General features: G+C 48.7%; 1 protein-coding gene across 1 annotated transcript in view; it reads left to right on the top strand.

Annotated features, from left to right (window-relative positions):
- Positions 1-1,743: 1,743 nt before the first annotated feature.
- The window catches only part of itga5 (integrin, alpha 5 (fibronectin receptor, alpha polypeptide)), a 71,828-nt gene continuing 46,251 nt past the window's right edge, over positions 1,744-27,320 (top strand). Inside the window, exons 1-2 of the mRNA XM_088923974.1 lie at positions 1,744-2,106; positions 25,074-25,204. Coding sequence (XP_088780100.1) covers positions 1,895-2,106; positions 25,074-25,204 — 343 coding nt within the window. The 5' untranslated portion in view covers positions 1,744-1,894. The remainder of the gene's footprint in view (positions 2,107-25,073; positions 25,205-27,320) is intronic.

Here is a 27,320-nt window from a genome sequence, read left to right as displayed (position 1 = left end):
TCCGAGAGAAAAAAAAAAACACATTTGTTTGCATGTGAATACATTTGGACCAAGCTTTTATTGTTGTGGTTTTTGTAGCTCTGAGTCTGATGTCCTTGTCCCCGGTTTTGAACAGTGCCTTTACATGCTTATTCAAGACGCTTTATAAACGTGTAGCAATTCGAACGAAGAGCTGCCTCCTAATAGGGCAAGCTTTAAAGCAGAAGCACACGGAAAAGTTGATAAAACAGGATCTAGGAGATGCGGATATTGCAGTCACTCCTGTCGCCTTTTTATTAATGAAGTCTTAGGTGACGGAAGTCAAACTATTCATCACATTTTTAAATACGGACGAGTGAGGAGTAGGCTTCTGAAAAGATTTCAAGGACGGGTTTCTGTATGGAGAATTCTATCTGTTGTGTGCTGAAATATATTGTTTTAAAACACTTGTGAAACAGTGCGTCGCTCATCTGCTCATGCATATCATTTAATTTATTCTAGATTTTGAATATGCCTTTCAAGGCGTGTGTAGGTTTGGCTTCTCCTTAGGGACACACTTGGAGTATTGCGTCCTCAGAGGCGCATGTACAAAAACGAGGTATAAATTATAGACGGGTCCGCAAGTTTGACGCTGTGTTCTTAAAACGCAGCTTGCGTGACGCCCGAAGAGCTGGGGGCGGGCTGTTCGATTTCCACTCTGATAGCGGTTCGGGGTTTGTCTTGAGTCTATTAATAATCGTTGCTTTAATAACGCCACTTCCTACAAGCGCCTTGCGGTCATGCCGTCTGTGAATTAAACATTAAGGGCATCGCTGTAAATGCCAAGGCCAGCGACCCGAGACAGGGCGCTCACGCACCCCATGACATCATTATCCCCGGAGGCAAAGTAAACCCGGGCCGTGTTTGCCCAAACTCTGGGGTCGTTAATATTTGTCAGTCTTATCTGAAACAACTGGAACACTTCAGTGCACCGGAGCCCCTCTACTAACCTCTTACCAGTCACCCTGCCGACTCGCACGACACAGGCGGTCTAGGGGTTTAGGTTTGTGGACATTCTGCAGACAGAAGAAAACAAACCTTCACCCTGGTAACTCGATGACTAAATCCGGTACATATCCTGATTTTATTCAGGCCGCATCTGTAAAAGACACATCTATTTTAGGGCAAGATTGTTGAAAATTTACGAAAAGGCTGAGTTTTCTACATGTGTCACCCTTAATGGCAGGTATAATAATAATAATAATAATAATAATAATAATAATAATAATAAAATTACAGCTGTGGCGCATTTCTGTTTCATCAGTACACGCCGAGACGCTGTGTAGTAATAATATAATGTATACAGGTTTAGGGATAAAGCACTATACAATTGTTTTACTGTCGAAAAGTGGGGGTAACTCTTGAAAGAAAAAACAATTATATGGCTTCAATTAAAAATCTCATCAGTGCGCCATCTAACAACGGAACACAGAAATTACATCTTTTTTTTTTTTAGAAAAAAAACGGGAAGAACCTGGTTTGATTTAATAGCCAGGGCGGGATTCACATTGTGATTAACTGCTCCAGAACCCCCCCACACGAATGATGACCGAGAGAGAAACGGTGTCGGCGGGCGTCTAGTCGTTTTTTAAAATCTTTTTTTGTGAATTAAAAGCCCCACCTCTATAGGAGTGAGTCATCTGAGGGGGGGGGGGGGGACACCCTCCCTTCAACTCCACTTTTGAGCGAGCGAGAGAGAGAAGTACGGGGCTTTGAGACTCAGGAGTTTTCATTCGTGCGAGGATGCGTGAAGGTTCGCAGAGGTCTTAGCGAGACCGGGAGAAGTGTTGCGCCTGGATCAGTGCGGCTTTTTGTACACGCTCGGCAACAACATCAACAACAACCCTGCACGCGTGTCCCTGGATTAACTGCAGACATGGGCTCGGCGAGACAGCGCTCAGGAAACTCTCCCGACTTTTTAACTCCGGCGAGCCTCCCGCGCCGAGCGCTGCTGTGCCTCTCGCTTGCGGCTTTGGCGAAGCTGTGCGCTGCCTTTAACTTGGACTCGGAGAACCCTAGCGTCTATAGTGGACCCAACGGGAGTTATTTTGGCTACTCTGTGGAATTTTACTTGACCAATTCTTCCAGGTGAGTGTCGTCGTCCCCCTTTTTTTTTGTAAAACAAGCACTTTGTGTTTAGCGTTTTTTTTATACCTGTGATAGTGTGACTTTATAGATAAGCTGGGGAACAAACGGAATCGGACCTCCTTTGCTTACCCCGGTTGTCAGTTGGACATGAGGTGATTGAAATGAGACAACCCTGCATTAAAAGGCACGTTAAACCGCTGAGAAATCTCTCTCCACAGTGAGCACATCAGTGCAACTACAACAGCCATCCTCTACTTAATGTCTCTGAATTTGTATTTATTTGACCTAAGACGCCAACATGTAGATTGAATCGCTGTTTTCACTTTTTGACGGTTAATTGGGTTTAATTTGTTACATTCACAACTAATTATATGAAAATAAGGTGCGTTCGGACAGTTTATTGTACGGTACTAAGGTTGTGAAGTTCCGATACTGCTATTCTTGTCGATTCGTTTTAGCGTAATGATTCATTCATTAGTTCGTCTGCGCAGTCCCGCTCGGTCACGGTGTGTTCCTGACTCCTTGTCCTGTTAAAACGCGTTTTAGTCCCCCCCCAAATGGGAGAATTTCCTTTCTTTGGAAAACGGCCCGGTTTCTAACTTCGACAAAAACTAAGCCCAGACGTCCTTTCCGGAGAAAATCACAGCGGACATGGTCCACCTAGGACTTTGCGCTGCTTCCCCGGCGTGCCTCTGTGGCGGCTGAGATGAACGATTTGCTGCCACCTCGTATTTTAATACGGATCTCTGTAGCGGTTCCGTGCTGCTTGTGGAGCTCCGGGAAAACCAGACCCGGATTTAAATCTAAGGTGTGGAAACTAATTCCATTGGGATTCTCCCCATCCTGCGGAACTTCTCAGCTGAGCTGACGGTTATCCTAGCAGGCTCAGGGATGATCGAAGTGACACTCCTGACGCCAGTAAAATGCCTCTCAGTGGAAGGACTTGTCTTGATTGATTGAGGAGCTTGTTAACGTGAGAGCGGCGAGACCTCGGGGGCTCGTGTCCACGGGGGAGATAGCGCATTTCCCACCCGAGGAGTGAAGCGAATGAGCAAAGGTTTTGCGTGAGAGGCTGGCGCGTCGCGTTCCATTGTTTGCCTGGATTTTTAGGTTTGAAATTCAGTGGTCCTTGGCTTCAGCAGGACGGGCACCAAACTGCTCAAGCCCCTGGGGAGAGGGGCTGATTGCTGAAGGGTAGGTGCGACGGCGCTCACACGTCTCAAAAGAGGGGCATTTTCAAGTGCGACAGGCAATCAATCTCAGTCCACTGGCTCCTGTGGCTGTTGACCTGCGGGATTTGGAAAACTGTGTACTCTTATTTCTTGATTTTTTTTTGTTTCTTCTTTCTCTTCGTGCTTGTGTGTCTCTTATTGGTCGGTGGGTTTGTGTTGTGGCAACACGGTTGTCTTTTATCCGCCTGCATAGCGACACGGTGAAGCGAGTAAGGCTTACCTGTAAAGACCAGGAGAGACTGACTCGGACAGTCGCTCGCTAGGAAATCGTCCTGCATTGCGAACGAGGGTTAGAGCTGCCTGCTGCCGTGTCTCACCGGCTGCTGTGTTGGAGAGAGTGGGGCGGGGAAGAGCTCCTTGGGGTTCTAGTCCTGCCCAGGACGTTACATGGGTCACCTTGCATCAGTCATCTCGAAGGGTTGGGAAAGCTTGTGAATTATTAAGCACTTCAGCAAGGGATCTCTTGTCCTTGAGGGCTGAGATCCCTTGTTCAATATGACAGGTAAAATTTTCCATTTTACACCCCAATTTTCCATTTTTTCCCCAAGCCTTTAGAAAGTGGTTGCCTTCGCAGCCACCCTGTCCAGCACGGGGGCTGAAGCCGCCTGCCGCCTTCACACTGCCCTGTCTCGTGCTGCCTCTGTCACAGCTATGGCGCTCATCGATGGAATTAAAGTAAAATCATGCTCTGGACAGCAGAGAGAGGACAGACTGGAACAGGGGTGTACACAATAGGCGTGCCTGATGACTACATTCGGAAAGAAGTGGGTGTTTTGTAGCACCCACTGTAAGAAATAAGAAAAAGACTTTTATGGGGCTTATGTCTCAGCTCCCGTTAATACTGACCTAATAGCTGCACGTAGGAAAGGCCTCTAGAAGCGGAATAAGTAGGGCTCTGCAGGACCTGACTAGGAGACCCCCAGGTCACGGGCTCGTTGTGCATGGCATAGAGTTCTAGGAAAGACTTCTGTATCACTCACTTTATACCTTCATGCCTTTCCTACTGGTCGGTGAGGATTAACACCACACAATAAGAAGGCGTGTTAAGGAATGTTTATAGAGGAGTTGGGCTTAACCCTCCTGGCTGAGGGCCCAGCCCCCTGGCCAGAGGACAAGGAAGTCAGGACCCCTGGAGAGCGGGGGGGGGGTCTCAACTAGCGCTTTCCATGAAGTGACATCGCAGAGGATCTGTAGATCTTGTAGGCCTCAGAAGATCTGCAGTTTAGAGTAGCAGAGGAGAAGCAGAATGTCCCCACCTCCTGAACGTTCGTCAAGACCTCCGCAAAACAAAAAATGGACGTTGCCCACCTGCGCTGTGTTTCCAGAGCTCCTGCGGCGCGATGTGCCCGGGATGTGTTTCGACGTCTGGGGGCCATGGGGCTAGCCCCTTGTCACCCCGCGGTCCCTCAGCGCGCCTCGCCCCTGTGGCCCACCCGCGCTGGGACCGAGCCATGTCCTCGCTGCCTGCGCAGCGCAGCCCCGGCAGGCGGCTCCTGAGGAGCTGTGCTCTTTGCTCCCGAGTGGGCTGGGTGTCTGGATTCCCACCTGCTCCTTCGAGGCGGGGAGTTTCTTTTTTCCTCTTGGTTGTCGTGTTCTTGGCGGGGAGCTCGGGAAGCGGCGTGATTTAGGATGTGGTCCTGGTGGGCTGTGATGTCATGATGATCATCTGTGCTGGTCGCAGACCTGTTATTGTAGACCCCCTCCCCCTCCCTTGCTCCTCCATGAGTGTGAAGTCACAGGAAACACTCGCCCCCCACTTGCCAGTCTCCGGTGCCATTCTAGGTAAGTTCTGGGTGGGGGGGTGGTTAAATATAGGCTTGTAGGGGCAGAGGTCACGGACAGTGCTACAGGCTTAGAAGGCAACTTAAAAACTTTGAGGAGTAAAGACCTTGAGGAGGAATAAAAAGAAGGTTCATACCAATTGTTTGTTCCCGCTGAGACGAAATGAAAGCCAGATGTTCTCCCAGGCCTGGAGCCGTGCCGTTTCTGAGCACGGGGCCTTGCGACTGGCGATACAGCACCTGGACTCCGGGGCGGAACAGAGGTTCATCGCACCTCTCCAGATCATCCGTGTCCTGTAGATGGTCAGATTCCCGGCCGGTGGGAGGACCGTGCCCTGTGAGTGGAGCCGCACAGAAGGGTTATGCGGCTTCTCAGATTCCTTCCTCCAGGACGCTCGGGGGGTGATCGAGTGGGGAGGGTTTCTGGCGTTACTTGAGCTCATTTAATCGGGGGAGATCAATACCGATTAAGGTGAGCATCAGAACTGAACCGATACTTCAATCTCTGAATGAGATGGTTGTGGGAAGAGTCCCCTCCCGCAATTTCTTCCCCTAGTGAAGCAGTTTCTTTACTTTCCTCTGATCGAGGGATGAATACTCGAAACCTGCTTTTGCTGTGGTTCGGATTTGCAGCCTTCAGATTTAAGATGGGCTCTGAGGGCTGTCGCGCTGTGGGGACCGAACGCCCAAAGCCAGAAGCCCCGATTGTGGTGCGGACTGCAGTGAAGGCCTTTGCGGTGTTCCTGGCTGCCTGGGGGGCTGCCAGACGGCTCCCCCGGGGGTCAGTCGTGAGGTTGCTCACCCTGCAGTCCGCAGCGCGGAGGAGATGGAGACTGGAATGACCTCTCTGTGTGGGTGCCAGGCCCGGGAGTTTGAGTAATGATCAGCCTGGGAGATGGACTGGGGAAAGTAAAATTCAGCATCTTTCAAGGGTGACAGATCTTGGAAGCTTGGAGACGCTCCTAACTACGTGTGGACCCTCCTCAAGAGCGATGCAATGCCTGTTAAAAGTCACAGGAGTGTGGGGTATGGGAGGGGCTGTGAAATGAATCTCGTTGTTGTTTCAGGCTAATGCATTCAGAATGCTGGCCACTGGGGACCAATGTGCTGTAATACTTTCCTCTCCAGTTGGACCTTCTTCATTCACATCAGTGCTGGGCTTTGTAAAACAGGACTGTTAATGGACTTCCGCCATGCATGTGCGTGAGGATCTCGCTGTGTTGCAGCTTCATCTGCTCTGGGTCTTCCAGGCTGGAGGCTTGTTCATTCCAGTGCGAATGCTGGGTTGTTTGCAGCCCAATCCTGTCGGGAACAGCCGTGCTGAATGAAGTCGCCCCTCAATCAGGGCAAAAACTGACTGATAGACGATGAGGAATGTTCTGAAAGCATTTTGGCGGAAAATTGTCAAAGAAATGATAAAAATGCATTTCGGAAAATAGCTTTTGGGGGGGGGGGGCATGCACTTTCATTATTCACCGGCTCATGTATTATGTATGGTATGTAAACTGCAAAAGCCATGTGTTACAGTGACACTGCCGAATTTACAGGGGACAATAAACCATTAGCGATTAACTAGTCATTGGCCTTTCAGCATTTGGGAACACACATGCTAATAAGGCAGTTAGGAAAAGCAAGACTGATGTCAGATACTGGGATTTCTTGCTCATTATTACCGCTTCTTTCTCACTGATTCAGTGATGACTTGAAACAGCAGGTCGGTCTCTGTCTGGAGCAGTTCCTGTGACACTATGCAGAATCCTGATCTGCTGATGGTACGTAAAGGCAGGACGTTGAAACATCTTGTCATTGTCTGTGCTAGATTTACAGCAGATGAAGTGAGAAGCTTGAAATGCAAAAGCCATGCAGCCCATTAAGTGGCTGGCTTGAACAGGAGTCTATTGTGTGAGTGCACTGGGCTGGGCACTTACCATACCACGTGTATTGGACACGGGGGAAATTGATGCCACGGGACAAACCGTAGTTTCCTTCATCCAGGAATTGCACAGCAATGAATGGAATGAGCGCGGCTCGTGGGGTGGTGCACCACACCACTGATATATCATCAAGTGAGAATCATGCAAGTACATTTCCTTTCTGAATGGATAGATGACCGTCTGCTAAAGAGAAGAGTTTGCTCTGGTTTGTGTGCATGGTGCTAACTGGCCCAGCGTTGTGCTCATGCTGACTCGGTGCAACCAGAGTAGAAAGTAGAATCTCATCAGCTCAGTGGCTAAAGCAATACAGGGCTCCAGTGCTTTTTTTCCCCCAGGGTGGTCTTTCCATTGCATTCGCATGTACTGTCATTATTAACCCTATCGGTTTCTGGTCCCGATTCCCCGGGGACCTGCATGAAAGTCTGGGATAGAGAAGCAAGGGAATAGCAAGGAAGGTTTTAATGGCCTCCTGTTGTTGCATCTCATTTTTTTTTCAAATAACCAACTGTTACGTCCCAGTGTGTGTTCTGTGTGTGTTTTTTCTGTTATGTCCACACTGCTGACCCTTGATTGTTCTCCCTTCCCCATTGGCCCACCATCACACCACACTTTCAATATGATGTCATCATCAATCAGCCCTCAGCCAATCAGAACTCATTTTATTCACTATATAACATGGAGGCTTTCAGGAAGGAAAGGCCAGTGAAAGTAGCTTCCGAACAGTCTTTTCAGAGCTCATCGGCAGGAACCTCACAGAGGACGCTGATCAGCGTTGCGCTGCCACACTTGATCGCTCATGGGTAAAGCATGACAGTGTCGCGCCCCTGTGCTTCCCTCTGCTGTTTCCTGCATTGTTTAAACAGCAAAGTATTGTACAAGACGTGTTTACAGGATCTAGTGGTCCAGGTGGCGAGCTGCGTCAGCATGCGTAGGCTGCAAAGGAACAAGTAATAGGTTTATTCCACGCTGAAAAAAAGAAGAAAGAGAATGCAACGTTTCTCCACGGCTGAAACATTCTTCGTTTTTTCAGCATGGAATAAACCTATTGTGTGTTTACAGGATTGCAGGTGGGAGTGCTCAAGCCTAAGTGTGCGTCTCTGGATGTGGCTGTGTGACCAAAGTGATTTTCACAACAACTGGTCCTATCTGCATTGTGCCATTCAGAGAGTTTGAAGCTCATGGTGTGATCAGGCAGACGGTTGAATGTATGTTAAAAATGCCTCTTGCATACACCAAGCTAAAAATACAGGAAACGGAAAGCCTGCAAAATAAGCTTAGTTTCGTTTCCTTTTCCTTTATAGGAAGGTGTTCTTCACATTTATAAACCACTCCTCGGGAGTTTGCTTGCCCAATAAAATGAAGGAAGTTTTGTGCCATGTCCTTTGTCTTGCTTATTAACACTGAGATTGCTCCATGATGCAGCATCACGTAACTCCCAGGCATGTGATCTGGTATGAGGACATGGAAGGACTTTAGCTCAGCCTGCGGTCAGAGTGATCATCACCGAGGGGGGCACCAGACAGTGGATTCGGATGTTTGTGTCTCCAGGGAATTCGCTGTGTGGGCTGTCGTAGGTGCACTCCTAATCCCTAGGGAATCCTCTCCTGCCTGCTGCGCTTGCCAGAGGTGGACTGCTGCCAGCGGCTCTGGGACTCCCCCGACATCGCTCTGGGCTCGTGGATGCAGCGCTGGCGCGGGTTCAAGGGCGCCTCTTCCCAGACGTCCTGGCAGGGAGTCTGGCGGAAGCTGCTCCTCAGTTCCCACGCCCCCCTCGGCGCATGTGTCTCCTCTCCCACAGGTGGGCTCGGCTGCCCCCTCCCCCAGGCGCTGTCTGCTGCGGCCCGTGAGGACTGCCAGGCGGTGTGCACGCTGTTCGCAAGGGGGCAGGGGGGCAGCGTGGGGTTATTTCCAGTTGAAAGCAAAAAGGAATATAGAAGAGAAAGCCATGCTTTGGCTTTAAGATAAGATAAGATCACTTTATTAGCCATACACAATTTCTTGCATTAGGACTTTTTGTATATCCCAGCTTGCTCTCCATGAGACACACAGACAGTGGGAGAAGCTTGGGGTCAGAGCACAGGGTCAGCCATTTATATGGTGCCCCTGGAGCAGTTGGGGTTAAGGGCCTTGCCCAGGGGCCCAACGGAGTAGGATTCCTCTGCTGGCCACAGTGCCACCACTCCGCCCACTTTGGGCTTTGGGGCGTCTTTAGACACATCAGGGCTTTGTTCTTTAGACACGTGGGCTCCAGAAAGCAACACGTTTCAGTTAAATCTCAGCCCTTGTCACTCAATGGGCATTTCTGTCCTCTGGTCTATATAGGCAAGTTAATGAATGAAGTAGGGAGCTACGTAGGCCTGTGTAGGCGGCAAAGGAACAAGTAAAGGGTTATTCCCTGCTGAAAGAGCAGCAAGGGAACACCCGAAGAAATCTCCACAGCCAAAACGTTGTTCCCTTTCTTCTCTTTTCGGCAAGTGAAGAGATGAATGTGTTCTCGCTGTGAAGAGAAGTGGCTCTAGGGTGATTCTTGTGTTTGGATGTGCTGTTCCGATCTGTACCGATCAGGATGCAGGATGAAATAATTGGATCGAAGTTTGCAGGATGGCACATTATTACCTGCTCTCTGGTAGAGTTTTATTGTTCAGTCACCTTGAGAGTTAAAACACGCGAGGACATCAGACAGATCACCAATGAGAGGTGGTTCAGACCATTCTGCTTGCTGCTGGTTGCGAATTATCCCGAGTCTCTGTACTGGATCACGGGGAAAAACTGTAAGGATTTTGACAACCTCATAGCATAGGGACGTTCCCGTGAGAACTCTTCTCCAGGCAGGATGTGGGGTAGGTAACTCTCCTTCAAGCCCTTTATTTTCAGCCATGTTGGTTTTGTAAACCATTGAGCAGAACTGAGCACAGTTCTCTAAACCTGGAGTTACGGGTCCCGGCTTGAGTTTTAAACATGATTACATTTGACACAGTGCTATATCTTTTTTTGGAGGAGAGTCAATTTTCCTGTTGATGTTGCAGCCATTTGCCATGAGATCATGGTCTTACTGGAAAATGAAGACCCGACAGCTCAGTGTGAGTGGCTTCATTTTGGCCACGCAGCACACGCCCCCCGATCTCTGGGAGGTCAGTTTCCTGCCATTACTCACTTTCTGAGTTCCTCCGAAAAGGCAATATTTTTTCTTCTTTCGTTCCCTAATGCTCTTACATTGTAAAGAAATATTTGTCCACGATTTCCTATACAAGCTCGCTCAAAACTGAACAGCGTGGCTTTTGTAGCCTTACTTTTTGCTAAAAAAAATACTCCTTTCTTTCCTCAGATGAACGGAGGAAATTAAATCATTGTCAATTAGTTTTTTTAAAAAAAAAACAGTGCGGGGCTGAATGCGAGTCGAGCTATTATTAAAACATTGACTTAGCTCCGCTTAGAGTTGCTGTTCTGACTCTGGGCGGCGATTAGTGGTTTGAACTGCCTCCCAGGACAACGGGGTTCATTGTGAAGTGGAAAAGGTTTTCTTTTGTGCAGAAATTTCCGTGTGACTATTTAGTCATGTCTTTTTTCAAGTGGCTCTGTTCCCTCCTGCCTTGGGGGCAAGTGATCCTGAGATTCCAGCCAGGAGGAGAAAGGAACTGAGTTGTTCCCCTTGGAACACAGGAGCACAGTTCAGTTAGACCTAATGAAGGGGTTCAGACAGTCATCTAGTCTTGTAGCACTTAGCTCATATGACAGGGTAACTCTGCTGCCGTCTCCATTATTTCATTTCTTGCTCGTTTCTTAACTCCGTGTGTAGAGAGTAGAGAGAGCCTTTATTATTCCCAAGAGGCAATTTGTTTTGCAGCAGCAGACAATATAAAGAAAAAAACATAAACAACATAGATAAATGCACAAGAGGGGATCTGTTGATCAGGGTTATGGCTTCCGGTATAAATAAGAATTTAAGCCTGTTTGTTTTTAGATGTGTGGAATTGCGTAGTGGTGTGTCCAATAAACATGGGAGTTTTATTGCAGCACAGCTCAATCCAGACCTCACACGCTGCACTGGAGAGTCAAGGACTAACTCGGTATTTCTCAGGCAAGGCCTGTGACCCCAGTTTCCAGCCGTGAGATGGGGGGGGGGGGGGGGACAAGGCTCTTATCCCGACTGATCCGTGCTGATATCGGAAAGAATCGCGTGGCCTGGCTCCTCTCCGCCATCCCCCTGCTGTGTGGAGGAGTGGCTCCCGTCTTCATTGGCAGGTGTCAGGGAGGTCTGGTGCTAACAGCTTTCGCGAGAGCCTGTGAACAGCTGGGGTGGCGATTTGATTCTCTTCACACCACGGTGGAAGAACTAGAACGTGTTCCCTCCTGGAAGGTCTGCTCTCGGTTGGAACCCTTCTTGTTGGATGAGATCAGAGAGGTTAACTCACAAAGGAGAGCAGGCCGGTCGACTTGTTTGTCATCTAGTCACTAAAGCATATATAAGGGAAAAAAAGAATACAGCCATTAATCATCAGCATTAGCGCACTGAGCTGTTAAATACCGATTGTTTTTTTCATGGATTGTAGTATTGACTTCAGCATATTCAGATGATTTTTGGTCACAGTGGAGAAACCAAAAGGCATTCATGATACTGTATTTCCCCAGATGACCTAGGTATTTGCACCAGCAACAGCAGGGTCTTTCGTGGAGAGTGGTGGGACGATACAAGACTAAAACATAAACACATGGGTTCCACAGGGGAGGGGGCCGTTTGACTCCTGTAGCCTGTCTGGTAGCTTGTTGCTTATTGATTCGAGGAGCTCATCCAGCTGTTTCTTGACTGCATTTAATCCTGGCCTTTCAGTGTGCCAGTCTGTCTGTTGTATCTCGAATAGTATGGAAGCTTGTTCCAGGAGTGGGAATAATAACTTGGAAAATGCACCGCTGTCAGAAGTTGTTAAGTATGATAGTCAAACCACGCTATGCTGCTGTTCGCGTCCCACGCGGGCCTCTCTGATCTGCGATTTTCGGTTTAATTTCTGCGCTTTCAAGCTCGCAGCCCGTCTAACCTGCCCCTCCTCTTCACGGTGCCAAGCTGGGGAACACGTTAAGGGCTTGCAGAGAGCTGTGTGCATCTCTAGATAAGCTATTCGGGGAGAGGAATGCCGCAGGGTTGCCAAGGAAAACACAGGGCCAGTGCTACATGGTGTCAGGTAAATTACTTCACTGCACAGATCGCATGTTTCTCTCTGGGTCCCTGCCTCCATTCGATGAGAGATCTCCTGCTCTCTCAGCTAATAATAATAATGATAATAATTGCTTACACTTATATAGCTCTTTTCTGGACACTCCACTCAAAGCGCTTTACAGGTAATGGGGACTCCCCTCCACCACCACCAGTGTGCAGCCCCACCTGGATGATGCGACGGCAGTCATAGTGCGCCAGAATGCTCACCGCACACCAGCTCTCAGTGGGGAGGGGAGCAGAGTGGAGTGATGAAGCCAATTCATAGATGGGGATTATTAGGGGGCCATGACTGGTAAGGGCCAATAGGAAATTTGGCCAGGACGCCGGGGTTAAACCCCTACTCTTTTCGAGAAACGCCCGGGGATTTTTAATGACCATAGAAAGTCAGGACCTCGGTTTTACATCTCATCCGAAGGACAGCGCCTTTTTACAGTATAGTGTCCCCGTCACTATACTGGGGCATTAGGACCCACACAGACCACAGGGTGAGCGCCCCCTACTGGCCCCACTAACACCTCTTCCAGCAGCAACCTTAGTTTTTCCCAGGAGGTCTCCCATCCAGGTACTGGCCAGGCTCACACCTGCTGAGCTTCAGTGGGCTGCTGGTTGCAGTCGCCAGTTTAAGGGTGTTACGGCTGCTGCCTTAACCTTTGTCCGGCTGAGTACCTTATTAGAGCAGGTCATTGAGGGCTATAGCTGAAGTGAAAGGGGCTGGAATTGAGTGAGCCGCGTGGGGCAGGCGCGATGACCTCCATTTGTCACTTTGGCTCCTGAAATAAGGGGGAGAGAGTCAGATTGCATCGGGCCAAGATCGTGATTGTGGCTGCCGATGGCACGACAACCAAACAGGTTTTGTTTTGTTACCATTCCTGAAAGTGGCGTCAATGAGGATTAACTGCAATCGGACTGCTGCATCATGCTTTACAGCCGTGCAGAGCCAGTGCCCAGTTGTGACCTCGCAAAGCGGTGTGTGGAATCAAAAACCTGAGTTATTTTGACAGTACATTTAAATACACAAGATTAATTTGAATTTTTCTTGTGAGCCGGATGTGTGACCTGTATCAAACTGTAGCCCAGAAAGATGCAGGAGAGTTGCCCCTCACTGCCTGCAACTTGGAAATTAGCGGGCTTCAATTCTAGGCAACGCCTTACAGTTTCGAGGTCTTCTCATGAAGACCAATTTTCCTGGCGTCCTTGCCTGCTCTTCCTCTAATTGATCTCAGCCTTGGCCTTACAGGTTACGTAAGGACATGATTTGCAGAAGAGCGCTCTTCATAAGCTCCTGACTGATTGTAGGGTTTGAAAGCCGGAGGGGTCTTTTGTAAAAGCTAACTCCGGGTGCCAGACTTTCCATGCTTGCTACCGGATTTTTTTTTTGAATGTGCATGGAGAGACTCGGACATCATGATAGGCTTGCTTCTGTTCCTTTGTAAGTGTCATTTGGGAAAGAGCTTTGCAGCTTGAGAGAGAAATTGTAAATGGGTCTCATGTACTGTGCAGTGGGAATCGTATTTTCGTACCAGACTTCAGTAAGTAAATAAGAGTTCTGGCTGCAGCTTTGTTTTTTTTTTAAACACTAAAGAAGAGCTGTCGGACTTTGCGTAGGAAACTATAAGAGCAGCTGAACAAATAAATACCTTTTGGCTGAGACTGTGCCGTAAGATAAAAATGAGATCGTTGAGGGTCTTTCTGTGGGTTGCTGTTCCACAGAAAGGCTGTACTGGATTGCTGCGTCAGTTCAGAAGGAAGAGCAGTGCATGCTGGGTCTAATGTCCCTGGAACTGCCAGGAAGACTCGGGGTGATGTTGTTCTTTTTTTTTTTCCTGGCTCCGTCAAGAAAGGGATGAGTAATGGCAGTGAGCAGAACCTGGCAGTGACTGCCAGAGGGAGCAGCTGGTGGCGTGCCTCCTGGTCCCAGAATCCCGCTGGCGACTGGGCGTGGAGCGTGTCTGTGCTGGCACCGTTCTCCCGAGCCATCAGGAGCTGTCGGTCTGGGAGACGAGCTGCAGGGAGGGCATGGCAGAGAGCCTGACCACCCGGGATAGGGATACTTCGGCTCCCTGGGCCAGACAGCGAGTCCTCCCATCACCTGCCCCTGAGAAAGTTTGCGCGTTTTCTGGCTCTGGGTTAGGGAATGGGGAGATGCAGCCTGTTTTGGAAGGAGGTGAGGGGGATTTGGCTTGGAGGTGATGCAAGTGTACAGGCTGGAAACTGTAACAGAGAACTAAAATGTTTTAATTTTGTACACTTTGGGCTTTTTCTTTTCGTATGTGTGTTAAACATTTTTCCCTTGCCTTAGCAGTTTGTGAGCAGTGAATTGAAATCTAATCATCTAAAAACATTTTGCTTGCTGTTCCTAAGATTGGGGAAGTTGTTGTTTTTTTTGGGGGAGGGGGGAGGCAGTTGAAAAGCTTTAAAGCCACTTGATTTGCCATGCTTCTTGATGAAAGCATTTTGCTTTTTTTGGGGTTCAGTTAGATTTCCCTCTGTGGTTGGGTCTGCTGTTGTTAATGTTATCCGGACTCTTTCCACAGCAGTAATAGTCATGTCTGGCTTGATCACCCGACCATGAAGCTGCGCCCTAAAACGGATCATGCCAGTCCCTTATACAATATTGGTATCACTGGCTTTAATGTGAGCTGGATCCCTTTTTTATTTAGTTAAAGGTCCATGTGCTATCACCTTGGCTGTCTGGGTAAGTTTATAGATTTGACTACAGGATAACCTGCCAGTGCATTTGGAAATGCCACTAGTGTCATGGAGGTCTATATATGCCAGAGCGGTTATCCCCAACCTCTCCTGAATAAAGTGTACTGATGACAGTCAGCTCCCCATTGCATTCTGCTCAAAGTGTACAGTACCAATACGGGTACAGACGTAGTGAACTCATGCCTGGCTGGTCTCTCCTCCTGACTGACCCGGGGCCTCTGCAGTTAACTGGCCAAGGGTTTCTTGCAAGATGGCAGCTCCTGCCGGCTGTGATGTCAATGAGAGGAGCCCCACTGCTCCAAGCCAGCACCAGCTCTCCTGCCAGGCACTCTGGAGCCCGGCTGTGTGTCGGGGAGGAGCTCCTGTGATTCTCTCTGGAGTTGGTGCAGGCTTGATTCTGGAGGGCCAGGTCTGAATAGAATCACTGATTCCAATTTGGGTGGCTGTGTAATAAGAAATCGTTTTAGCCGCCAGCTGCGGGCTCGTTGTGTGGCACATGGCACAGTCCCGGTCTCCTGTCATTGGTTAAAATGACTTGAGGGCATTTTTCTGTTTTTCTGTCCATAAACCATAGCTTGCCCTGGTTCCAGTCCTTCTGTAAAGGAAGAAAGGGAGTGCGTGAAATGTTCCGACTCCATGGATCCCATCATCGATCACCGGAAATTGAAGGAAGAATTCCATGGAAATTGATAAATATCCTACTTGAAGTTGAAAAAGAAAAAGTTGAGATGACCCTAGAATGCCGTTAAGTCTGGCAGTTTTTTTTTCATTTGTTTGCTCACTTGTCTTCCAGCGATGTTGCAGATCCTGGAAGTGAACTGCCCTCTGTCTGTGTGGAAAAGGCTCCTGTTCATTTTTTCTGGTACAGGGAAGGTACCCCCCTTCTCTTGTCTGCTGCCCAGTTGCTCAGAATCAGCCTGGATTAGTCAGCACTGTTCAAGTGAGCTCTTTTTGCTCTCTTTATGAGCGGAAAACCAAACCTGCCAAAGCAGGTTTGATCTCACAGTGGTTTTGGGTATAGAGACGGCCACGTGGAATTAGGAGTTATTTTAGGTCTGACTGGAGCCCTATCTGACTGAGACTGACACTGAGAACATAACTAACCGCAGAGGGAGGAGAGCGACACAATTAACCTGCCTTAGACAGACTGTCTCTACAAGTCTGTGGGGGTTGTAGCCAATTTAATTTGGGCTTAATTAAAGAAACTGACATCGGTCAGAAATGCAGGCGGTGACCGTTCTAGTGGGGTATCTTAGGGGATTGGAGGGAGTCCTCATAACTTAAGTGTTCACAAGCGTATCCTCTAGGACTGCAGTAATCTAAATCCCAAAGTCAGTAAGCACAGTCTAACTGTAGCAAGCTCAAGCACAGGTGAACACCTGCTCAGATCCGTCGCAGGTTGTGCTGGGACTGTTGCTTCCCACTTCCCCACAGTTTGTTTTTGTCCCACAACCTGCTTGCTTTTGAGCAGGATTTGCACGTTCTCGCACTTACGACAGTCTGTTAGTTGGCACGTCCGCTCTGCTGGGACTGTTACAGTCATTATCTGTTTCCCAAACTACAAATCAAGAAAAAAAAACTGTAAACTGGAATGAAATGCCAGTGCTGACTAGACAGCCAGCCAGGAAAGCATTTGCACTTGGCTCAGCTCCAGGGCAGAGCCACGGAAACGCTGCTTTCTTACTTAACGAGCCCCGTCTGCACGCCGCTAATTGCAACTTAATGGAGGAGATTCAGATAGCCCCCTAAAACAGCACCGCACACCTCCAGTCCTGGAGGCCCATGGTGTCTGTGGGTTTTCATCCAACCTCTTCTCTTAACGACATAATTGAGCTGATTATTAGCTTAACTGGGCAAAGGTAACAGTTTTCAAAGATCTTCAGCTATTAATGTTTTATGGGACCCTAGAACACCTGCTGGGTTTTGGCCTTTGTAGGCAGGAATGGTGCATTTATACCTTAATAGATATGTTCATTTTCAACTTCCTCCTTATTTTTCTGAAGTAACAAAGGAAGCTGATGTGTCACAACAGAAATGTTTGACCTGCTCTCCAAAAACCTGGCTCTTCAATTTTGTAAAAGATACACAGCTATCTGCTTTACTGACAAGCTGTAGAAGTGTTTTAACAGAGGTGCATCCAATATTCGTTTCTGCTTTTGCAGATGTGACCTTACAAAGTGTATTTGTCAATGTGCCACATCTGGGAGAGCTGTACAACAGCTGTATGGAGTTTGCATTGATAAGCCAGCTCTGAAATAAACCTGCTACATCTGGCAAGGGAACAAAACTAGAATCTCTGGCATCTACATCAGGGTTTCAAACCCAGTTCCTGCAATAACGTCTTGTTTTAGTTTCAACCCACCCAGTCAATTAAACAATTAAATAATTAACCTAATTATTTTCTTAGACACATAGGATTTATCTTACTATGGTTGTTTGCATAAAATGTTTACTTAAAGGGGCAGTTGCCTTTTTTATTTACAGTTTCCTTTGAAGCACCCAGGAGGCTGGTTGGACGTAATTATTGTTTAATTAAATAATTATAGACTGAGCTGTCTTTGTTACATTGAGCGGCACAAAAACCAGAAGATGCCAGGCCCTCCAGGAACAGTCTGAGACTCCTGATCTACACATTGAATCAGTTTTCAGCAAATCAGGAGACTAGATTAATCTTTCTGTGTTTAATTCTCAGATCATTCTTGGGGTCATGATGATTCTCAGTGACTAGAACTGCAGTGAGCCTCATGCACATTCTGCTGTCATCTTCAGCCTGTGTTGTAGCTGAAGTAAATCTTTTCTTAATGTAGATACCAGATTCTTTCACTCCCTGCTTTCCTCTTCCCCCCCTAAAGCTGTAATTTGCGTGACGGAGCCTCATCTTTTTCTTGAATCCGGCATATTTGATGATGGCCATTCAAGATCATTTGGATGGGAGGGGATAGAGTCGACAAATCACTCGTTCATAAACTCGGAGATATTGCACAAAACAGTATAAATGGTCCATTAGCAACCTGGGGGATTAAGTGTATTTTTGGGTGGTGCAGGAAAGAGGTCCTGCAGATCGTTCAGCCTGATGAGGCGTTGAAGTTTCGGTGTCCTGTCCAGAATAGAGAGTCAGTCTTACTATTGGACAGTTGGCATTGACCGGTAAATAGACCCTAATCATGATGTAGTGGTGCAGGGAGGATGGTGTTCTCCATCACCAACAGGCGGTTCTGTGTTGCTGGTTGTTGGACAGTCCTCCGGCATCAGCCGACTCCCAGCTGAGAGATGAGTTTCCGGCTGTTTGGCACTGGTTTGGAGGGAGAGCGATTTTCTCATTCCCTTTTTTTTGTGGGAAGTGAGAAGGAAGGCCAAGTGCTTGAATTAGTTCACTATGGGGCCGTGGTGCCATCTTATGACATTAGGAACAGACTGGAGGATAACAGGAGACGCATTATGAGCCCATGTGCCTCTAGATTTTAGAGAAAAGAAAAGAGTCGCTTGTGACCAGAGGGGGGAGAAGTATTGACGGCTGAGACATGAGTTCCAGGCAGCGTTAGGAAGACTAGGAAGAGCAGCAGGGAGGACTTATCTTGTGGAAACCCCCTACTGCACTCATTCTGTCCGGTTGGGAAATTAATGAGGAGGCAGATGTGTCGGCACGGACTCCTGGATTGCAGCTTCTTCCGAGGAAAAGATTTGCGTAATGCTCTGAGGCAGAGTTATGTCATCTCCGTTAATGAGCTCTGGCATCTGTCTGCGTTTGTGCTGTAGTTGCCCGTGTCGTGCTTGCAGTGCAAGTAGGCATAATTGTCGTGTTTTTCCCTATCAAAAATCTCTCGTGGTTTCTGTGGGCTTTAGCAATTATAATACCTTCGTAGTGAAATAATCCTTGCAGCTGGGTAAGAGGCGATTTAATGGAGGAATAAAACTTATTTTTGCGGGGGTGGGGGGAATTGCACAATTTACCTCTTCTGTCCTTGTTCGGGTCCTCCTCTGTTCTTTTTTGGACAGACTGCAAACCTTTTACTACTCCTTGCAGTGCTTTCCAGCATCAACACTTGGCAGCTGCTTTTGTTTTGTGTCAGGATTATTTTTAATTAGCTTTCACCTAAAAACGCGCTGGTTGATTTTTTTATTGGCTGGATTTTGCTGATGGGAACCCGCAGAGTAGACCTCTCCCTGCGCTAACAGGCCTCCTAACTGGAATTTCCTAAACCGCCGCTGTTAATGTGTCATAATCTTTAAAACCTGCAGCCCGAATCACTTAGCGCAGCTCCATTAATGCCAAAGTGGCCGGTGTGGTTGGGCTCGGTGGCTGGTGTGGGCTTGAGCAGTCTGTGTGAGGGGGCTGTAGTACTGCAGGGCTTGCGTCTTCCCTTTGAATCCCCCCAGGAATTACAAAGGCCCCCTCCCAAGCGCGTTGTGCAGGCAGGCAGACAGGGGGCTGCATCTACAGGAGAAAACGTGTGAGCGCTTCCTCTCTGTCGCTGGGCACGAGGCAGCCCAGTCAGGCGTTGTGCCCTCTCTCCTTCAAGGTGATGGCTGCTGTGAACGGGTGCTTTATAAACCTGCCCGTGCCTCCCAAAGGAGAAGCACAATTGCAGAGCTGGGTAGACAATCACTAGTGCCTGGTCTGTATCTGGTTACCTTGTCTTGTGTGCAGAGAGACGCCCTTACGTACGGGTGTAACCCTGGCATCTTGGCCAAATCTCCCTGTGGCCTTTACCAGTCATGGCCTCCTAATAATCCCCATCTCCGAACTGGCTTCATCACTCTGTTCTCCTCCCCACTGAGAGCTGCCATGTGGGGAGAGTACTGGCACTATGGCTGCAGTCACATCATCCAGGTGAGGCTGCACATTGGTGGTGTCCGAGTCCCTATTACTGTTTAAGTGCAAGATATTGTTATGATTATTATTATAGCCCAGCCAGTTTGCATGGCGCTGGTGCCGACACTGGGCCAGTGGTCTTGTAAAGAGTTGTTCCTGCTGCACTTCGACAGGTTCCCTGTGCCATTGGATTGTGTTTCTGCTGCGAGCACGTCCATCTCTTTCTCGACAGGGCAGTGCTCTGCAGAGACTGTGGCTCAGGAAAGCCTTATTACAGTTGGCTTGATTGAGATGTGCGTTTGGCTTAAGGAGCACACAGGCGGCCCCCCCCCCTCTTTGTTTAAAGCAGTCACGCCAAAAAACGCTCTTGCTGACGCTGAGACAATCCCGCTGTGCGCTGCTCTGCTTGAGTTCACACTGCTGGCCGAGGGGCAGGCCGGTGATTGTCTGAAGGCATTTCTAATCACGCACTGTTGCTCCGGCCTTTTGTTTCTTTGTGAAGCTTCTAATTGCAAATACCTTTCAGCTCCCCGGGGGGCGGGGGTAGCAGTGCCAGACAGACTCTCGGCCTGGATAAAGACCCATTAAATGCAAACTGTTGCTTATTGACAGTGCTCAGATCGCTATCGGGGCTGTGGAGTGTTTAATCGCATTAAGCACCTCGGCTTCTCGCTGATGAAAGGCGGCGGCCGGCCCCTGCTTGCTGACAGCCGGCGTGCTGGCCCAGGAAGACGGAGCCCAGCGCCGGCTGTCACGCCCTCATTCGCTCACGGCTCCAGCGCCGTGGAAGGGCGAGGAAGTGATCGCACTCGTTCGTTATGGGCTGAAACCCAGGGAAATGCAGAATTCCTTCACGAGTCAGGTCAGGTTGCCAGACTGGAATGACTATAATATTGTCCAAGCTTTGATTTTGACGAGAGTGGTCCGGTTCAGCTCAGTGCCGTATTTTGTCAGTGGGAAGGTAGCTGGGTAGAAAACCAGGCTGCAGAAAGGGGCATTTGGATTAGGTCAACATGTGTTAAATTTCTCCCTGGGCTTCCTGAGCCCGTTTAAATATTTCCCAGTCCGAAACGTACGTCGGGCAAGCCAAGGTTTCTGTCTTGTGATCTGGACACAGAAGACCTGCTGCAAGTTGGATGTGGGTGTCTGAAATTTCTAAATGGCATCAGACCCAGTGAGCCCAAGTCTCGTCTTCGAGCCCCGCAAGGGAAGACGGGAACGGAGGAGACACGAGGGGGGAGGAGGTTCGAGCCCGGGGCCCGAGCCGGAGGCCGTTTCTGGAGCGATGAGGGGCGTGAGCGTTTATCGTTGCGTCCTGAATCCCGCGGCCAAGCGGCTCTGCAGCGCTGCGCGGTAGGAGGGCGGGATGGTGAAAACGTGCCGCCAAAGGTGTCCCCAGGTTTTCAAGCTCGAGCCGAGCCCTTGTAGGACAGGTGTAGGGCTCCCTCCTGAGCCCTTGTCATGTCTACGGTTACGCCAACCCGATGCCTTTAGGTGGCGAGGTGGCAGGAGGGGCCACAGGCCTGGTTGTGTTAGAGAAGTGGCTCTAAACCATGAGCAGTGGCTCCTCAAGTCTCCTCCCTCTGAAGGACTGCGACTGTTCGGGAAGGCAAGGGAGGCTGAAATTCCTAGAATTTTGCCCCCATTGCTTTCAGATGTGCGGTACTGATAAACGTGGGAAGAAGGGGTGGTGTTCTGGGAATGGCGTTATAGGCTGTTTATCTGCAACAGGGAATTAACGTACTTATTTTTGGCATTTAAAGCAACAAGGATACTGCAGAAGCTCCCACGTTTTCGGGCGCAGAAGGACCCATGGTGTCTTTGTCCCGCATGCTGATGTCCCCAGACCTAGCTCAGCTGTCTGAAAAGGAAGCGTGATGTAGTAGCTCTGCCTTTCTCATTTCTTTTGTTGCCTTTTGTCATCGGAGACTCCGTTCTTCACAGCATCACTGCCAGGGAGCGCCAGTCTGGCCCGGATTCTCGTTTGGGGGGGGCACTGACGTGCGCGAGGCTGGCACCCCCCAGTACTGACACTATTCGGCGGGTACGTTCAGGGCAGGGGTTCACTTGAGGGGTGGCAATTGCTGCAGGGCGCCCCTTCATCTTACGCAGCCCTGCGTGAGGTGACCCCTCAATCTGAGATGTTGCCTCACTTTGCTCACCCAGGGGGGTTTTTGAGAAGAGATATTTACAATATGTCTAACTTGTTCTGCTTATTTCATTAGTGGCCCCCCAAGTTCTAGAGACATTGCGCCCTGGTGTTCCACTGAAAGAAATGTGGAAATGCAGACTCTGTAAACACTCAGATGTTTTTCTTAATGCCCTTTGAATAAATAAATTGATGGCTCAACGGAGGGGTGCAGCAGACTGGTTTTTGGACTGGGCGTGAGTTGACAGTGTCTGCTGCCCTCCTGATCTCCCCTGCGGCTCTCAGTGCCTAATGCCCAGTGTTCCAGCCCTTCCCATAGGGGCCCCTCGCCAGCTATCCCATCTCTGCTGCCTGCCTGGCTGTGCCCGCCCTTCCCAGCATGCCGCTCTGTTGCCACTCTCTGGGCTAGTAGCTGCAGGGGCCCGACTCCTGCACAGTTTGGCTTTAAATCCTTTCAGCATAGGAGCACAGGCCTAGTCTTCTTCGAGGGCCGGAATCCTGCTGTTATTTAGGTCTCTTTAAATCCTCAACAGCTGAAGACGTTTGAAAAGTGTTAATTCTAGTCCAATTAAGATAATGATCGGCTCAAACATGTCATGAAGAGCTAGGGAGGAAAGATAACGCACACAGGCTGCGTCCCTGCAGGACTGGAGTTGTTACTGTAAGTCAGTAGAGCATGTTTGCCAATGCTGAAGCTGCCTCAAACAGCAGCTGTCTATAATCTTACAAGAATAACGTTGATTTTGTAGTGCGCTTTCCTCTTCCAGAAGCCAGTAGTTTTACCGTTTCCTTCCTGTAACTGGTCGGACGCTGTGCACCTACAGTAGTTGACTGGCCTTCAGCCCAGCCGTTGTCCTGAGGTCCGCAGGTACTGGTCAGGCCCTGGCGGGGGGCGAGAGAGGAAGACGAGCAGCACTCCTTCTCTTCCCCTTCATCCGCTCATCCGCTCCTGCAAAGCACCGACTCTCTCTCCCCCCCCATCCAGCAGGAAAGAGCAATAGCGGCGACTGGATCTCTGTCTCCGAGCGCCCGTTCCGCTGACGCTCCTGAGGAGGACAGCGGATCGCGGAGCTCGCTCGCTCCTCCGAGCCGCGCCGTCCCAGCCTTGATCTGCACTTTTTGCACGTTTCCCGTGTTTTTGGTGGGCCCCACCCCCACCCCCCCCCCTGCCCAGACTGGTAATAAAAATAATAATATATAATTGTTTAATGACGGTGAGGTCATGGCTGCTCTGCCAGTCCCCTGCGGCAGACTCGCTTTCAGCCTGCGGTCTCTTTAAAGATGTGAAATTACAGGGCCTCTCGCTGGCTGGCTGGAACAGCGATCAAAGGGGGGGCCGGCGGAGGGGCCCGGCGGCCCTTTGAAAAGGGCCCCCTCGGGGGCCGGCCCGAGCTCCCCTTATCTCCGCCAGCCGTCCCGGAGGGGTCTGGGTGTGTTCGGAGCGTTGTTTACCCTGGCTCTTCAGCGCCTACGGTTGCTGTCCCCCCGAGAGCGTTTGTCATCACGACAAACACGTTTATCTCCTTCGTCCTCCATCTCAGGCCCTCTTCTTTCATCGGGCCCCTTTGAAAGCGTGGCGATTGAAAGAAGCTGACGCAGGGGAGAGGGCACGAGACCCCCGCTGCGCGGTGTGGTGCGTGGCAGGCACATGCGCAAACGGCCTAAGTGAAGCAAAAGTGCAGATCTGTTTTAGGCTCATTAGATCTCGTCTATAAAGAATTGCTCAAAGGAAGGTAACGCAAAAATATTTGGTACTTGTCCATCTGTCTGTACCGGCATCCTTTTTTTTTAAGTGCCTTGTCCAATTCAGGATCTCAGGGGAGCTGGAGTCTCACCCGGGAACCGTGTGAGGGACACACACACACACACACTCACACCCACACCAGGGCCAATTTTCCCAGAGGCCAGTGAATGCAAGTGTATCTTTGCACTGTGGGAGGAAACCAGAGCATCCGGAGGAAACCCACGTAAACATGGGGGAGAACATGCAAACTCCACACAGATAGCACCCCAAGAACTGATGCCAGGGCTCCAGAGCTGTAAGGCTGCAAAGCTAACCACTGCACCAACGTGCTGTTCCCCTTTGGTACTTGTTGCTTTGTAATCTCTGTTCCTCTTGACTTCTGGCCTCTGCTCAGGGACTTCCTCCCTGCTGCTGTTAGTCAGGTGCTGTTGAGCAGTCCTCACAGGCTGAGGATCATGGGACGTGATGATCCGGTCTGAAATGGCGATAAAGGAAATGGTTTGTTTGGAAGCATAAAATGAGAGGCTCCAAACAAGGGGGCAGCTTCCACCGGCTGAACTGTAGAGGAATCTTTTCATCTTGAGGAGTTATTGGCCATAATTTCAGTGAGGCAGCATTCAAGAAATGAATACTGTACCAAACGGTCTCCTGTGATCTAACTTTCTTTGCCGACCAGCCAAGTTAATCGTAGTGATTGCTTTCCGTAAACAACCTGAGCACTTCAGTCTGATCAAGGCAAAAGGAAAACAAACACATTCCTGACTGGGCTATTAACTATTTCTCTTTTTTTTCCAAAGACTTAAAAACAATGTTGAATGTGCACATTTGAAGACCAGAGCTCATTGACCAGAGCCTGTAAATCCACTTCTGAGCATTGTTATCTTTCTTTCTGCAGTTTTTGGGAACATTTAGTTTTCAGTCTGCTTTAATAGAGCCTCCACACTGAAATGCTTATCTCTGATGTAGAACGTTGGTCGTAAGAAGCCTGAACTCTTTGGCATTGCTCAAAACTATTGTTTTTTTTTTTGCTTTCATTTCTTAATTTACCTGTAAGCTTCTTGGCACGCTTAGACTTGTATAAATTGACCATTAACATCTCCAGTAAGACTAGCTTCTGAAAAGGGTTTGCTGTAAATGAAATGAAGATCAGCTTATTTCAGCACTAATTCATACCCCTCTAGTATTCCAAGCTAAGGATCCCTTTAAGTAGTTCTTTTTAACTAGAATGCTTTTTAAAAAGATGTTTCAGTATGAGCTCACATAAAGGGATATAGACATGGAAAAGGAAATGAGGGGAGAATAATGTCCATATTAAGCCTTTTCACTTTAATATGCAATTTGTCATATAAGCCAGCACAGGAGGTTACTTCCTCATTTTATTTCTCTGTTGCAGTGTCAGCGTTCTGATTGGGGCTCCCAAAGCCAACACCAGCCAACCGAACATCACTGAGGGCGGGGCTGTTTACTACTGCCCGTGGAGCCTGAGCCAATCGGATTGTAGCAGCATTGGGTTTGACAATGAAGGTAAGTCACCTCGCTCCTGGATAGCTCTAACTGCTACTCTGGGCCTGTTAATAATAATAATTAATAATGATCCTTACACTTTTCTGGACACTTCACTCAAAGCGCCTGAAAGGTAATGGGGACTCCCCTCCACCACCACCAATGTGCAGCCTCACCTGGATAATGCGACGGCAGCCATAGTGCGCCAGAACGCTCACCACACATCAGCTATCAGTGGGGAGGAGAGCAGAGTAATGAAGCCAATTCATAGATGGGGATTATTAGGAGGCCATGACTGGTAAAGGCCACTGGAAAATTTGGCCATGATGCCAGGGTTACACCCGTACAGTAGGGCGTCTCTCTGCACACAAGACAAGGTAACCAGATACAGACCAGGCACTAGTGATTGTCTACCCAGCTCTGCAATTGTGCTTCTCCTTTGGGAGGCACAGACAGGTTTATAAAGAGTAGTGAAGTCAGTTCATAGAGGGGGTTTTTAGGAGGCCATGATTGGTGAGGGTCAATGGGGAATTTGATGCCGTGGTTATACCCCTACTCTTTTCGAGAAACACCCTGGGATTTTTAATGACCACAGAGTGTCGGGACCTCAGTTTTACATCTCATCCGAAGGACAGCGCCTTTTTACAGTATAGCGTCACTATACCGGATACATTAGGACCCACATGGACCACATGGACTGCAAGGTGAGCGCCCCCTACTGGCCCCACTAACACCTCTTCCAGGAGCAACCTTAGTTTTTCCCAGGAGGGCTCTCATCCAGGTACTGACCAGGCTCACACCTGCTGAGCTTCAGTGGGGCTGCCAGTTGTGAGTTGCAGAGTGATATGGCGGCTGGCTGTTAAGAGCTTCTCCAGTTGCAAAGTATTATGGCAATGGGAGGCCATTCAACATGTCACGTTCTTCTGTTACATTTCCAAAAATCAATAAGCCCCTGCAAAGCAGTTGGATAAGCAGGGTAGAGTTCTAGTTATTGCTGCTCAATCTGTCAATCAGGTTTTCCTTTTGCATTTTTGAGTTTTACATTATTTCTTGCTGAACATATTTGTAAGCTTTGAAAGAACTTGCATCTTCTAGCAGTTGTTGAATAAGACAGGGCACATGGCTCGCAGATTTTGAGTGCTAAACTAGGAAAGGTCTACTTGTTTTCTGATCCCTTTTCAGCTCTTAATTACAGAATTGATCTACTCATGTGCTCAGTGGGACATTGTTAACCTTCTTTGCCCAGCTTGTGGAGCTGACTATTTTTAAATAGTTGTTATAAACTATGTGAAACATATTAGGCCCAAGGTGAGGCTGAAGACAGGATTGTGTCCACTTTAGGGTTACAAGGGCACTGCACAGTGCAGTTCAGCAAAGGTTTGAAATTAGTTTTATGAAAAAGGCCAATTCTGGAGAACAAACAGGGAGAGGCAAAAGTGCATTTTTGTGTATTACTCTGCATCTTTACATTAACCAGCAGCTTTTCTACCTGTGTCTAATTTCTAAATTTCTAAATGTGTCTAGGAGGGATCCTTGCATACACTTTAAAACTTCTGTAAAGATTCCTGTACGTTTGAAACAGTTACCCCGAAAGAGCAAATCTAAAATGAACGCTTTCATACACAGATCGGATTCGACACCAGAAAGAGCTCGCCTCAAATAAATCTTAAGGAGCACCCTTTTCTGTTAAAAAAAAATACTTCAGAGAAACATCGCTCCCATTGCAACACCTTCCTTTTCAGAATTTATGAGCTGCCAGCTCTTGTACCGATTATACTGATGAAGCATAAAAGCATATTTTAACCCCATGTGTCTGTCTGTGCAAATGTAGTCAGGATTACACACTCATATGTTCCCAGCCCTGGGTTTCATCTGGTGTGAGAACCTGCAGCTGCTGCTGCCTGAAGTGGCTTCAGCTGTTATGTGTTACACATTTTATTTTAATTATTTTAGCCACAGTAGCTCAAGATGAGCAGCAGCCATTGACTTTCCCAGTTCTGAAGTACATCTGGCCTTCAGGACCCTGCTGTGACTTGTCCGCTGGGCTGGCCTGCTGTACTCGAGCAGGATGTGGCTTGTGTGCCAGCTTGTGGCTCTGTCATTTAGTCAAGCGAGGTGTTGCGTCTCTCAAGGAAGC

The sequence above is a fragment of the Atractosteus spatula genome, chromosome 1 (assembly GCF_055471065.1).
Source record: "Atractosteus spatula isolate fAtrSpa1 chromosome 1, fAtrSpa1.hap1, whole genome shotgun sequence".
Classification (NCBI taxonomy): domain Eukaryota; kingdom Metazoa; phylum Chordata; class Actinopteri; order Semionotiformes; family Lepisosteidae; genus Atractosteus; species Atractosteus spatula.
Note: the sequence above shows the minus strand (reverse complement) of the source record. Positions and strands in the feature narration are given on the sequence as shown.